This window comes from Silene latifolia, chromosome Y, assembly GCF_048544455.1.
Source record: "Silene latifolia isolate original U9 population chromosome Y, ASM4854445v1, whole genome shotgun sequence".
In the NCBI taxonomy this organism is placed as follows: domain Eukaryota; kingdom Viridiplantae; phylum Streptophyta; class Magnoliopsida; order Caryophyllales; family Caryophyllaceae; genus Silene; species Silene latifolia.
The window spans coordinates 261,624,821-261,639,983 of NC_133538.1; the positions used below are offsets into that span (position 1 = coordinate 261,624,821).

General features: G+C 35.5%; 1 protein-coding gene across 2 annotated transcripts; it reads left to right on the forward strand.

The window, feature by feature from the left end:
* The first annotated feature begins 8,021 nt into the window (after positions 1–8,021).
* On the forward strand, positions 8,022–14,521 carry LOC141634378 (chorismate mutase 1, chloroplastic-like). Of its 2 annotated transcripts, none has more exons than XM_074446574.1 (6): positions 8,022–8,123; positions 10,708–10,930; positions 11,012–11,098; positions 12,278–12,421; positions 13,788–13,880; positions 14,156–14,521. In XM_074446574.1, the coding sequence occupies exons 1-6, from the start codon at positions 8,119–8,121 to the stop codon at positions 14,393–14,395; spliced, it is 792 nt and encodes a 263-aa protein (XP_074302675.1). In that variant the 5' UTR covers positions 8,022–8,118; the 3' UTR covers positions 14,396–14,521. The 2 variants fall into 2 exon arrangements, with proteins under 2 accessions (XP_074302675.1, XP_074302674.1); XM_074446573.1 differs by having other exon boundaries at positions 8,100–8,401.
* The last annotated feature ends 642 nt before the right edge of the window (positions 14,522–15,163 follow it).

The following is a 15,163-nucleotide window of genomic DNA, read 5'->3' on the forward strand; positions in this document are numbered from 1 at the left end:
AAAAAAAAAAATAAAGGGTAAATCTAACAAAAAAGAGTTAAAAATATTTTAAAACAAATCTCCCTGAAAATATCTTTCGGTTTTTATGGGCAGTGGCGTATTCACAGGGGGTGCGGTGGATGTTGCATCCCCTGAAATTTTGAGATAAAATTAGTTTAGTTATACAAAACTGCATCATTCTACTTATGGCAAAGTGGTTTGTAGAGCAACTTCCTTCCTTGTTGTCCTGTGTCCAAATCCCAATCAGGCACTTTGAATGTTTTTTTGTCCCAAGGTGCAATAAATACGTGAAAGGTGGTATACACTTAAAAATGTGATGGTTAATACACTAACTAATTATTTATTGCAAGACGGTTTCATAATATTAAAAGATAACTCATTTATTAACAATAAATGAACAATTTTTTTTACATAAATGGACCGTCTCAGTAGTGTCTCACGGTAAAAAAACCGTCTTACCCTATAATTTATGTAAAAGATAAAGAGTATGAGTCATATTCATTATTAAAGTAATTTCCTTTGATTTAGTTTTCAAACTATAATTAGATAATACAGTAACTTTTAGTTGGTATTAATATCATGCATCAAACTCATCAAACCGTTTTAACAAGAATAACCAAAAGAAGGATATAATCTTTTGATAAAAAAAATCCCCTATCTATAAAAGCTGAAGCCTTTAAAAGCTTCTTATTGGCTACAGGATTTAAGGGAAGAAAGATACCCACGTTTGCACAAATCTTTTAATTACCTTCTCTCCTCAACCTTGCATTTAATTACTCTCTCTCCTCATTTCACATATTTTCAGATTTAATTTCCTTATATCCTTATATTATCCCTACTATATCATATGATTATGATTATATTAATCCTAATTGGAGAACATTCCAGAATTAATTTGATATCAACTGCAAATGAAAAAATTGACAAAAACAATATCTATAAAACCCAGGAATTTGTAGTTAAAACAAAGTAGATAATTTGTCTAAGACAAATAATTTGCCTATTCTTTTACTGGATTTACACCAAAACAAGAAATGAAGAAATATTGCCTCGAAAGAAATTCAAAACAAAAATTCAAAACGAATTATTTAGTTAAAATGTCATTCAACATTAAATGACCTAGAAATTTCAATCAACTATGTCAAGATAAAATAACTACAATACTCATCAAAATAAATAATTTTCTTATTCAATTTGTCTTATATTCAGTAGATCTACAAACTAAAGATCCAGTGAACATAAAAACTTATATACTCCGTAATATTTATTAAAAAAAAATAAAAAAAAATGGCTCAAACTACGAAACATAGTCCACTCGAAAAAATGAGTATTGATTTTTAAAAAATCGAACCATAATTGAAAAATATAGCATTTTTAACAGAAAAATAATGATAAAAATGAATTTATATAGTGCTATATGACAATGGAATTTATAAAAACGTGAATCTTTGGGGGAAAAAAGGATATACGAAAGAGGGAAATTATATGGGTATTTGTTGTTTATGGAAGAGTCGCCTGGGTGTTGATTAGAGTTTCTCGGTCGTTGGCAATTGTATATGCATGATTTGGTGTGTAGAGGAGAAAGGAAAGAAGCTGAGAGGAGAGTGAGGTTGTGAGGGTGTAGTAAGATGTTAGGGTTAGGAATTGAGGAGGGTGGTGAATTTATATGGGGTAAGGAGTTAATGGCATGGTTTGTAATTTTTTGGGTCGAGCTATGGGCCATTTTGACGAGTTTTTTAAAAAAAAATAAGGAATAAGTTTGGCCCATATTTTAAATACTGATGAAAATTTTAACCCAAAATATAACATTTCTGTTTTGAGTATTTAATTTGTCATGTATAAATTTAATTAGCCCATATTATTATTAGATATATTTGTTTATAGTATTGTCACTTAATTAAACTTCCTAAAATTTTGTAACCATGTTTATTAGTACCTCATTTCATAGTATATGTACCGTTTTTTTTTTTTTTTTTTTTTTACCATTTCTCCATCAATTTGTAATTCGTCTCTTAATCATTTTATTGAGAAACCGTGTCTCGGAAGACGTTGACGATAGCTTTTAATTATGCAAAATAATAATGATTAATATGAACATATATCTAATGCAAGATTTATCAGTGATAATTTCCGTACTTACCAACATATTGTATATTACTTTCCTTTCTTAGCTTCATAACATGTGCTTATTGGGCACATTTTAGAAAAACCGTTATATTATACATATCGTATTTATCCCCACAGCTTCAATAAGCTACATTATTAAAACTAAGTTTTTTAAAGACTTCTAATTGGTTGTTAAGTTCCTACATGTGGGTCCCCCATATTTCATATTTCATTTAATTACCCTCCCCCTCAACCCAATTCATATTCCTATTTTAATTACTTATGTTAAAATATAAGTTAAAATGTCACAATTTGCATAAAATGTTGCAATTTACATACATTCAACTGGTCTAACAGGTCAAATACCTAAAATATATTTCTAATAAAATACGGTTGTATATTATGTGATATTCAAATCTAATATTTATCAAATATTCGAATCTCCAAATATGACCATTTATATCGTCACGATATTGAACACTTAATCACACTCAATTATATACTCATGTATCTAATGATAGTGCATGCTATTACGGCCCGTACATTTTTTGTACGGGTATAAAACTAGTTACACGTTCAATCTTTGTAACATTTTTTATGTTTGAATTTAGTCATTATCAGACTTTGTTACAAATTTGATGGCTCCTAATAATGAATTTCCGCACCTCCGCGGTCTAAATCCTGAATAAGCCACTGTTTATGGGTCATTTTCATTTTAATGGACCGATTATACACAGATGTAGAATCATCTTACAAGAGATCAACTGGTTACTACTCGCTACTCTATATATGAGTGTTTTGTTGTGCGGCCCCATATATTTAGCCCTCAAATCCTTTGATTTTATTTTTCAAAATTATTTATGTTGTAACGGAGGCGTCCCGTTACCCAAATAGTTAATTGATAAGGCGATAAGAACAATAAATAACGAATGTAAAAAGTTGACACAAAGATTTACGTGGTTCACGAAGTAAAATAATCCGCTACGTCCACCTGCGAGGAGATCAAATTTCACTATAGTGGAGAAAATAGTCAGAGTAGTAGACCCAGACACACGCGCTCAATATGAGCCAAAAGTATACCCTATTCTACCAACAAATATAGTAGTCTCAAAGGAACAAAAGAGACTACCCCAATAAGACGAAGGACAAATAATCTTGAGGCCTACCAAGATCTGAACAAACTCCTCCGATCTTCAAAGACAGACGAACACCAATAATAGAGCTAGGAACAAACCGAGGTTTTCTTCTTGAGGAGGAACCTCACAAATCGACCCTCTTTATGTCTTTCTCAAATCTCTCTCTTAATTAACCTAGAATAAAACTTGGGTCTTTATATATTTATTCCACCCAAGATAAAATATCTAGACTAATAAGAAATAAAGTAATAGGAAATTATTTCCTAATCCACACGAAACTCACGCACGAAACTCACCTACAAAACAACTAGGAAATCTCTAGTGGGACCCACACCCACTAAGTTTCCAATGTTAAATTGCTATGTAACGCTGAATTAATCAGCTACTCACGCGACCCGTAGACCAATTTTGTTTCCCATTCTTTGCTTTTAATTCGTACCTTAATTTAGTCCGTCTTCGACACAAATTCAAGGCATAAATTCCTAACAATTTACATTCTAAATAGAAAATATAATAGCTCTGCCTCTTTGTGCGAATTAACTTTTATATGGAAAAAAAAGGGTTTAATTTCACTTTTGGTTAAAGTAGAGGGGGGTCAATTACTACCTTCTAAACTTAAGGGCCTTTGATGAAATTTTGATCGTTGAGAAGAAATGGACCTTTCATTTCTTTTAAGAAATGGAACAGTTCCTAATTGATAAATATGATACTTGTTATTTTACGTAGTGCCATTATTAAACTTTTCCACCATCGTATGTTTAGAGTTTAGGATATATTAGTATTTGGTATAGGTTAATCTAATTTGAGAATCTCATAAAGTTCTCTTTCAGTTATCAAGGGTTTATTTTTGAGGAACTACACCAAATTTACGAGAATAGTGTTTTATAATAATTTAAAATTGGTGGTGTGTGTAACAACGAAAACTTTATATATTACAACTATGTTACTTGATGTTATATAACTGAGATAATTAGTACCAAATGACACAACTTTTCAAAATAGTTTGACTTATTTTTTTATAATTTTAGGAATATATTGTTATAGACAATCATAATGGGAGCCTTGTGCATCGCACGGGCTTTCCAACTAGTTGAATATAAAAACTTTTTTTAAAACAAAGGGTTTTTTTGTCAAACACAACCTTTAAAAAAAACTTCAAACACCACCTTTAAAAAAAAATTGTAAAACACAACCTTTAATAAAATTTTTGTTGTCAAACACGACTTTTTGGCTGGAGGACTTAACATTTTGCAACGGGGTAACTTTCAATCGATGTTTGGGATAGCAAACGATGTCGCTTTGAGGTGTTCTTGGACTCGTTGGAAAGGTGGAAATACAGGCTTTCCATGGGTTATCAACACGATGGTCAAAGGTGGCCTTATGTGGGGTCTATTGCTGTGTAAAGTAAGGCTAGTCGGAGATATTAGCGGGTGGTCGGGGATTTTTAGTGGGTCTTTTAATGAGGTTATGATGCTTTGTTTGGTCTGAAATTTGGTACGTAGGTAGCGGAGTGTGCAAGGTAGGTCTTAGTTGTGTTGTTTGTTGGTTACAAGTGGTGGTTCGAGGGGAGTTAATTTGAAGGTAAAAAACATTCAAAAGAATGTCAAAGTAGGATTTTTTTTTGTGGGTCAATTCACTCACCTCAAACCACCACTTACAACAAACAGCCACAAAAAATAACACAACTACAACCTACCTTACACTCCCTTCTATCTATATACCAAATTTCAGGCCAAATAAAACACCCTAACCCTATTTCAAGACCCACGAAATACCCTATGACCACTCGCTTTAGAGTCAGCCTCTCCAACCAGCTTTACTTTACACATAAATAGACCCCACATAAGGCCACCTTTGACCATCGTAATGGTAACCCCCTGGAAAGCTTGTATTTCCACCTTTCCAACGAGTCCAAGAACACCTCAAACCGACATCGTTTGCTATCTCAAATATCGACTGAAAGTTACCTCATTGCAAAATGTTAAGTCTTTCGGCCAAAAAATCGTGTTTGACAACAAAAATTTTATTGTGTTTTACAATTTTTTTTTAAAGGTGGTGTTTGGAAAAAAAAAAAAAAGGTTGTGTTTGACAAAAAAACCCTAAAACAAATATCATTATTAGATAAAAACGCTTATACATACCTTCTAATCTTCTATCGTTGTTTCTTCATACAACCATGACCGAGGAGGTACACAAATCTATTAGTTATATAAGTAGTACTCATTACTAATTGAAAGTATTTAAAGTAGGGGATGTAGACGCGCAGGATAAACAGGCGTGGCAACACCTGTATAGTACTTTGTAATTGAAAGTACTTAAAAGTAAGGGATGTAGACACGCAGGATAAACAGGCGTGACAAAAATTACATAATATTTAGCAATTGAAAGTATTTAAAGCAAGGGATGTAGACACACAAGGTAAACCGACGAGACAAAAGTTACATAATACTTGGTAATTGGAAATATTTAAAGTAAGGTATGTAGACGCACAAGATAAATAGGCGCGCCAGAAATTTAAAATACTTAGTGCTTGTTTGATTGCCTCTTAAAAATCACGGGAGTTGAAAAATCCCACAAATTGGAAAATAGAGACTTGTTTGGTTTTGCCCATTATTTGGCAAAATGTAGGAATTTTATTTTCCAAGGAGTTTCCAACTCCTCCATAATGGAGGAGTTGGATTACCTAGCTCCCCCTAGGTAATTGCAAATTCCTATGGAATTAAATTCCTATGTAGGCAACCAAACGGGTTTACTAAAATCACATGAATTTCATGTGGGAACTTAATTCACATGGATTCGGTATTCCGGTGGAGTTAGATTCCAACGGGTAACCAAACGAGCACTTAATAATCGAAAGTACTTAAAGTAAGGGATATACACACACAAGATAAATAGGGGTGCGACAGAAAATGAGACAATTTTACGGAGTAAATTAGTCAAAGCATTTTTCGATAAACATGGCAAATTTTGGGGGCTAGCCGGGTGCTCAGCGTTCCCCCCGTTGGCCAAGGAAAAATATCGAACCCTAAACCTAACATTTAATAAGATAAATTAAGATTTCTTTTTACCAAACCCCTAAACCTAACATTTTAATGAGATACTCCCTTCCATCCAAACTAAAGGTTACATTTGACTTTATTACGCTTGTCGAGACGCGTTTTGCAACGTGAATATCTTCAGTTACACATTATTAAAAATTATATTCCCTCTATTTTTCTATATATGACTTTCTCACATTTCGAGACACACACTTTTCTCTTCAATATCTCTCAAATTATATGATTAAATATGGTGATATGTATACTCATATGAACGAATTTTTCATAAGGAATTTAATGGTATAATTTTTATAATTTTTTGCCAAATATATTTTTGTAAATATTAAAGTGAAAGACTCGTCTCGAAAAAACAAAACGTCATATATTAAAAAATGGAGGGAGTAAAAACTTAATATTCTTGTAGCATTCATGACGATGAATCAAACAAGATCTCGCATAACTATGTTTTTTCTTATACATTACTATTAATACCAAAAATTATCTACAATCATAAATAGTGTCAAAGAGTCAAATATAACCTTTAATTTAAATAGGAGGAGTAAAGACCCTTCTAGAGTTGTAGACTTGTAGAGGTGTATGCTAGGTTGCACGGACACGCCAACTTTTTAGCGTCCGCGTGTCGGACACCGTGTCCGACACGGACACGCCTTGGACAAGCCACAAAACGTCCTGGACACGCCATAAACCGTGTCCACGGTTTTTATTTAAATCGAAAACGTGTCAGACACGGCCCAACCGCGTTGGACACGGTTCGTTTTCAGTCGGACACGCCAATTAGGCATTTTCGAGAACAAAAACAAACCCCTGACTTTTCATTTTTTTCGATTTGTCGACATTATTAACTGATTACAACAAAACCAAAACCCCTCAATCCTTATCTCCACCATCTACCGTCGATACCTCGCCTCGCCGCCGGTCGCCCGTCTCTCCTCACCGCTGTCCACGTCCAGATCTGGTGCCTTCCTAAGTTGCTTTCTTAGTTTCCCTAATTTCTCAATCTAGAGTTTCTTTCTAATTTTTCTTCTCGGTATAACGAGTATGCACAAAATGGTAGGATCTCGTTTAAGTTTTTAGAGTTATGGGGAGAGGTCAGAGGATGAAGATGAACGGCTGATATGGTGTGGGTTTGTATTGGGATAAAGTAATTGGTAGGATTGCAGAAGATGGGAGTAGGGAAAGAGGTGGGGATGAATTCAAAATATTTGTGATAATGATTTAGGATTTTTTTGGCATCCTCAAAAATTTGTCAAACTTTATAATTATAAATCTATAATAATACTATACGATTATTGTTGATGTTAAAATATTGGATTTGTGAATTATAACTTCTAAGGGATAATGACATTTAAAGTTACCTTATGGGCTTTCACAAATTTTCATTTGTGACGGGTAATATCGTCGCGAGCTTAAAAACAAAATAAAACCCACTTGGGGAGATAAAGACAAGTCATTTGTGATTTTCTACGACTTACTTTTATCTTATCTACCCAAGTGGGTGATCTTGGCCGTCGCGAGCATGAAGGATATCTGTAAATAAGGAGACCTATTGATGGGCTTTTATGACTTTGTTGCCTTTTAAGTGAGCAAAGTTTATGTTGGTTATAAAGGGTTCTAAATTCTCTTTATTTTAATATGTATATTGGATTTTTTTTTTGCCGTGTCCGTGTCCTTGAAAAATCGGGTCGTAATAAAAGGTAATAAGTAATCCGTGTCCGTGTCGTGTCCGTGTCCGTTTTCGTGCAACCTAGGGTGTATGTAGTGGAGAACTGGGCATCCACCAACTCTTTCCTCTACACCAACAACAATTTTTGGTAACCATGTGGTACGTTCAAATATTTCCTCAAAACTCTCTTCTACTCTTATTTTGGTAGCATTATTTTCAATTTTATTTTATTTTTCCTGCATAAAAATGGAGGCAAAACTCATGAATTCTTCAATTCAATCCCATTTTTTCACATTTACATCAAATTCAAGGAAACCAATTAATTTATTTCCTCATAAAGCTTCTAAAGTTTGCATCTTTGGTGTTAAAAGTTGTAATTACACATCAATTAATGGCTTTCAGTCCCTCAAAGTTTCTTCTTCAAGTATAGCTGCTAGGTACCAATATTTATCATTGCATTCTTCTTAATGTACTTCGCTCCATCCCATTCATTTGTTTACTTTTTTTATTCGGGTATTTTAATTAATGGTAAATAAATGATTGGGTGGTCGGTGGAGGGAGTATTGTTATTTGATTTGATGTAATTGTGGGTTGTTTGTTGGTTATTTTAATTGTTGGATGATTTTTGCAATATAGAAATTGTACATCCGACCCCCTTACCCCGGAATTTGTGGGAGCTATTGAGACACTGGAGTAATGCTATTGTTGTCGTAGACATTGCGTCATTGATCATTCTATTGAGGGCTGACTGTTTCATTATTGTAGAATAGTTTTGCTGATTGATTTTTTAGAGGTAAGAATTTGCAGAAAAGATAGCCTGTGCTTCTTAATCGATACTGAAAGGTTTTTTAGAATTGTTAATTACGGAGTATTTGCTTAACTTATGTTACTTCGACACTTCACTTTTGAGTGCATACCACGTGTTGAAACGACACTCCATCCAACATAGTTCTATTTTATTCAGATGAGACATGATTTCTCATGGGAAGAGGTTTTGAAACAAAATTTTCAAACAATTGAGATAGCTAACTGAATGAGCTCTCCATTTTTGCTGAATTCGTTCCTTCTGCTTGAAATTGGATGACTTTGACAGTACACTTCCATTCTTAAGAGGCGCTGATATAGAGCCAAATTTATGAAATGATGTAGAGCATATTTAAGGGCGACCATTGTATTAGTCTGTCGGCCTGTCGCACACGCACATATGGCTGTACAACGATAAGGGACATCATGCTCTCAAGAGATGTTCTGTTTAATTTGTAAACCAGGCTCTCTGGGCTTATTGTAGTGCCTATCATCAAACACCTAACCATTGATCTTGTATTCTGCATCTGATCCGCATTTTAGAAAGCTGGGAGCTTTATGAGTAATATTGTGAAAGATAGTCTAGACATGGTTGATTTTCATGAGGTAGTCATTACTCCTTAAGGAATAGGATACAACAACAAGAACAACATTACCCTAGTGCCTCAAGGGTTCCCGCAAATTGTTAGGTAGGGGGTTGGGTATACGCATCCTTACTTTTTGCTAGCAACACAGAGTAGATGTGTTACAACTTCAATTTCTATGGTAACTTGATCGTGATGTGGTGTTGCACCGTTATTAAATACAGTGTAACTCAATCGCTATGCTGTCTCGCGAGTCGCGACTGTTATTTAGCACGGAGTACCATGCTAACCATCGACTATATCGAAAAGGAAAGTAATTAAAGTTGTAACCCATCTACATTGTTTGGAGTTTTTGGACAAAATCGACCAGAAAACACTCCTGAGTAATTTACTCCGCAAAATTGTCCCCTTCTCTGCCGCTCCCTGTTTATCTTGCGTGTCTACATACATCCCTTACTTTAATCACTTTCATATTACAACCTAACTTATCACGTTCATCTCCGCTCCCCTTTTGTCAATTAGTGCAACGTCTAGTGAACCTCCTGTGTATATATATGCATATATGTGGGTATGCCTCTTCACTTTCTTGTTAAGTTGGGTATTGTCTGAGTGTGTCAATGGAGGCAATGCTAGTGAATTTCCCCATTTCCTTCCATTCGGTGACTCCCACCATGAAGTTACAAAGTCACAGGTTCTCCTTCCCAAGCCAAACATTAAAAAACTTCTGTTTTGGTTTAGGCGGAGAAGGATCATTGCTGAAAGGCGTTCAGCCTCTTAAAGTTTTATCAAATGAAGCTGTTGGTTATAAATCTAATCACTTATCTGATACCCCCTCTTGTTCAATTTGCTAGTTAGTGCAGCGCTTCATTTGCGTTAATTAATCATATTCCTTGTACTTCCAACATGCGGTGCTAACAATTCACCAATTTTCCCCAAATTTATGACCGTTGTTCATGCATATAGCAATTCATCAAAATTTGGTAGTTGCAGTGATTCATTTACGTTATTTGATTGTATTTTTCAGGTTTGAATTTTTACTTTTGTACCCTTTTCCTCTGAAAATCATTGGATTTTCTCATCCTAAGCTATTTAGATCAGCAAAAATTCAGATGTTCCTGACAATTTGAAAATGTCTGTATTGATTGTTCTCAATTTTGTGTTTTCATCTATTTTTAAGGAAACATACATGCCGTAAAATTTTAGAGATTCATCGACTTTTACTTGACACGCAGGAGTCAAAGTTATATCACAATTTACTACATTGACGTCTGTCTTCATTTTGTAATCTTGAAAAGGTATTATTTCAAGTGTCATCTGAATTTAACTTCTATGTTCTTTTTTTCTTCTGTGTGCAGTCATCCAGCAAGAACTAGAACCGATGAGAGCAGAAGTTTGACGCTGGATGGTATTCGAAACTCTCTAATACGACAAGAAGACAGTATCATATTCGGCCTTCTTGAGAGATCACAGTTCTGCTACAATGCAGACACATATAACCCCGATGCATTTCCCTTGGATGGCTTTCATGGTTCCTTAATTGAGTACATCCTCAAAGAAACTGAACATCTTCATGCTCAGGTATTGTATCTTGGGGTTTTTTTTTGTAAAAAATGAGATGGATATGCTTGGCGTTTGATTTTTTTCATCCTTACAAAATAGGTGGGACGATATAAGAGTCCGGATGAACATCCTTTCTATCCTGATGAGTTACCTGAACCATTGTTGCCACCTCTACAGTATCCCCAGGTAATGGCACAAAATCGATTTTCAGATTCATTGTTTTTTGGGTGTCTCTCACCTACTCAGTCTTTGGTCTGTTGCATGTCGATATCTCAAGAATTTCTTGTCTATCTATCACTCCCTCTTTCCCCACCAAACCTCTGATCTGGCAGTGCTGGACATTGAATGTTTTTGTTCTTGCGGTCCTGATAAATATCTGTATAAATATTACAATTATATACAGGAAGCGTGAATTTAAATATTTTAAGCACAAATATTTCACTTGCCCGCGTCCAAGGACCCGGGAAGCTATAATGTAGATCGTCCAATGCCTGTTGGTTACCGAGATTTGTTGAGCCATCACTAAGCTCTAGGCGTTTGTTGTTGAATTTTAAGGCTTCATTACTTTTCTTGGCTACTGAGATAGCACCTTCCTTCCTCCTGAAATTTCTATCTTATTTTTTTTAAGTTGCCTGAAGTTTGATCATTGATGCTTGTTGCTGTTGAATGTTTTGACGCTTCAGTTGTGTTTAATTCTCAGACAGTAACCAGATACGTTGAAGTAATTTCTGAGATGGGTAATTCGAAAAGAAAAACAAAGAAAAATAAAATAAAACCTGTTTCCGGGTAATCCATAATGAATATTGCATAGCGAGTTACATCTGATGACTACTACTTCACAAAAAAAAAAAAAAAATAGAAGTGCAGCTATATTAGCGAGTCATTTTGCTTTATTCCATCATAAATTTGCGCTAAAGATCCGAATTCCAGGAAGTGCAGTAACCATTTAAGTCCCTTAGCCCAATTTCATAACACACTCGAAATATAATCTGCATGGCGAAGGCGCGAAGCTAAGATTATAACAGAAAAGTAGATTATATATGTTGAATACCACATGCTCAAGAGTCAAAAGTGAAAGAATAAATGGTTCGGAGAAAAGACTTAGTAAGGCCAAGTACTAGATCTTCGTCATTGTTTTCCTGATATGAAAAAAGGACACTGTCAAGTCTATTTTTTGAAAATTTGATATTACAGTTTACAAAATGGAAAAGCAAAAGGAAGAAAATGCAACAATCAAAATCTTTGAAATAGACGCATATTCTTATGGACACAGATATTCATGGAGTTTTTAATGGTTCTACACTACTTCTACTGTCCTTGTCGTTTACTCTATTTTTTTGGGCTTAATGTCGATGTTCTTTGTAGGTTCTCCATCCAGCTGCTTATTCGATAAACATCAACAAACAAATATGGGACTTATACTTCAAAGATATTCTGCCAAGACTTGTGAAGCATGGAGATGATGGTAATTGTGGATCTGCTGCTGTCTGTGACACACTCTGCTTACAGGTACTTGTGTGTGTCTGACGGGAAAAACAATTTGGCTTTATTAGTGTCAGATCCATTGGTTCTATAATTTTCTTACCATATCGTTAGCTTTATTTATCTTTCTTCTGAATTGGTACCCACTGTATCTGACATAGACACACAGTTACAGACAGTTCTTGTTTGTAGCATTTGTTGTTCGTTCAACCATTAGTTATTTTTGTGCATGTCTTGTTTTAGTTGCTAGTTAATTTTCCTTTGCCCTTGTTGGCCTTGTGCCTTTGGTATTTCTCATAACTATATTACGCTTTGGGAGGTTGGCTCCCCGCTTGTTCAAGGTAGGATGGTAGTCTCAGAAAGTCGGATTTACTGTTCTAATATTAAATGCTTATTCCACCGTTAATTATTTTTGTGCATGTCTTGCTTCTATTTCTAGTTAACTTCTCTTTTGCCCTTGTCAGCCTTGTGCCTTTGGTATCCCTCGACCCTCATAACTATATTACGCTTTGAGAGTTGGCTCCCCGCTTGTTGACAGTAGGATGGTAGTAAGCTGAGTTTCAAGTAGGACTCAGAAAGTCGGATTTACTAAGGGTGTGTTTGGATGATAGGAGAAACCACATTCTCTAAGGGTGTGTTTGGATACCATTTTAGGAGGGAAAGGGAGGGGAGGGGAGGGGGAGTGAGGGGAAGGAAAGGTAGGGGAGGGGAGGGGAGGGGAGAGAAAATAAATTATGGTTGTTTGGAACTTTGGATAACAAAAATGATGAGAGGGTGATAGAAGGGGAGGAAGAGGGAGATGGTAGAGTGGATGGAGGCTGATGATGAAATGAGAGTCAAAAAAAGTTTTCCTTCCAAATCTTGTCAATGATGGAAAGATTTTAGTTTGGTCTAAAGGAGGGAAATTAAATCCTCTCATTCCCCTCCCCTTCCATTTCCCTCCTTCCATATATTGTAACCAAACAAAGGAAATTAAACCCCTCCCTTTCCCTCTAATTCTTTCAATCCAAACACACCCTAAGGGTATGTTTGGATAGCAAAAGTGGAGGGAAAGGGAGGAGAGGGGAAAGGAGGGGAGGTAAAGGGAGAGAAGGGAAGGGGAGGGCAAATGAGATGTGGGTGTTTGGATACAATTTCCTTCCAAATCTTGCCTATTGTGGAGTGATTTAGGCTTGGAGGAGGGAAATTGGATCCCTCCAAATCTCTCCCCCTCCATTTCCTTTCACCCTCATTTGCTATCCAAACAAGGAATTTTAAATCCCCTACTCTCCTTCCCTTTCTTTTCCCTCCAAATCCCTCAATCCAAACACACCCTAAAGAAAAAACAAGAAGATTTCATTTTCTGAGTACATTGTGCTTTATTAGTTGTTAATATGCTCACTCTACCTTGTAGACACTCTCTAAAAGAATACATTATGGGAAGTATGTCGCAGAGGCAAAGTTCCGAGCTTCACCTGACATCTATACAGCTGCTATTGCAACTCAAGTAAGTACTTCTGTAGTTGAAATTTTAATCTGGATATGTCACTCAAACTTGATTGCAAGTGTAATCCTTATTTAAAAACTAAAGTGTGGGTTACTACTAGGCATCTTATGTTGATAAAGACGTAGAAAAACATTAAGACATATATCCTCCCCAAGTCCGTCTTTACTGTCTAGTAGTCTAGCTGACGTCTGCTGATCTGCAGTATGCTTAAAAATCTTACCAAAAAGAGATGATCTAGTAACTCACAAGATTATTTTTAAACCTCGATTTTGCAGGACGAGGTCAAACTGATGGAACTGCTGACATATGAGGCAGTTGAAAATGCTCTAAAGAGAAGAGTTGAAACGAAAGCAAAAACATTTGGGCTGCAGGTGCCCGTCAACCCAGATGCAAGTGCCGAGTCTGAACCGGTTTACAAAATAACACCAAGCTTAGTTGCTGATCTCTATGGCTACTGGATTATGCCCTTGACCAAGAAGGTCCAAGTCGCGTACTTGCTGAGAAGGTTGGATTGAAGTTGGTGCTACTCCTAGTGCTAACTTGTATTGAATTCTCAATTTGTGCTTTTCTTATTTGTTTATGACTTTGAACATCATCCTTGGTCTGATTTGAAGAAATGAGTAGCTTTTCTATTTGGGCTTTTTCTCATGTTTTCTGGACAAACTAGCATTGTTACGCGACTAACCACTTTCGAAGGCAAAAGCTTTTTGATTGACCAAATGCAAGTATGCAACTCAAGTACTTAACAGAGATTTAAGTTCAGTTAGAGTCGACACCAACCTACCAAAATTGATTCCCATAGCCTCATGCCCTCATAGGTATCAGTGATGGGGATCTCATCTCTTAAACAAGAGAGGGACTCGAATCATGATTCTTATGAATAAAAAAAACCAAACTTATGAGCGTATATCCATTACATTGTCTTCATTAACTCGAAAGAGATTACTTATGTGTTGGTATGGTGCACTCTTGAATCTTGATAAAAAAAAAATTGGCAATCATCTAAAACCTCACCTTAAGTTAACCATATAACTTATCTAGTTGTGTTATCAATTAATTTTGTTTGAACTTCTACATTGTTAAATCGTCTACAAACGCCGTTTTACTTTGTTTAATTATATTCGACAAATACACGAGCCTGATTCTCGTGAATTCATTCCGCCAACACTCGCTTCGTAATCTCTGGAGGCTATAGGAGAGATACTGCCTCCTATAGTCCTATTCGATAGATGGGATTGAACATTTGAACTCCATTACAAGGTTAACCATCTAACTTTGTAGCA

What these genes read in the sequence shown, in the direction of transcription:
- LOC141634378 (XM_074446573.1), top strand. Translation starts at nt 8,211, where the DNA reads ATGGAGGCAAAACTCATGAATTCTTCAATTCAATCCCATTTTTTCACA. An exon ending in TCTTCAAGTATAGCTGCTAG is followed by an intron (nt 8,402 to 10,707) that starts GTACCAATATTT and finishes TTCTGTGTGCAG; the next exon opens with TCATCCAGCAAGAACTAGAA. An exon ending in CTGAACATCTTCATGCTCAG is followed by an intron (nt 10,931 to 11,011) that starts GTATTGTATCTT and finishes CTTACAAAATAG; the next exon opens with GTGGGACGATATAAGAGTCC.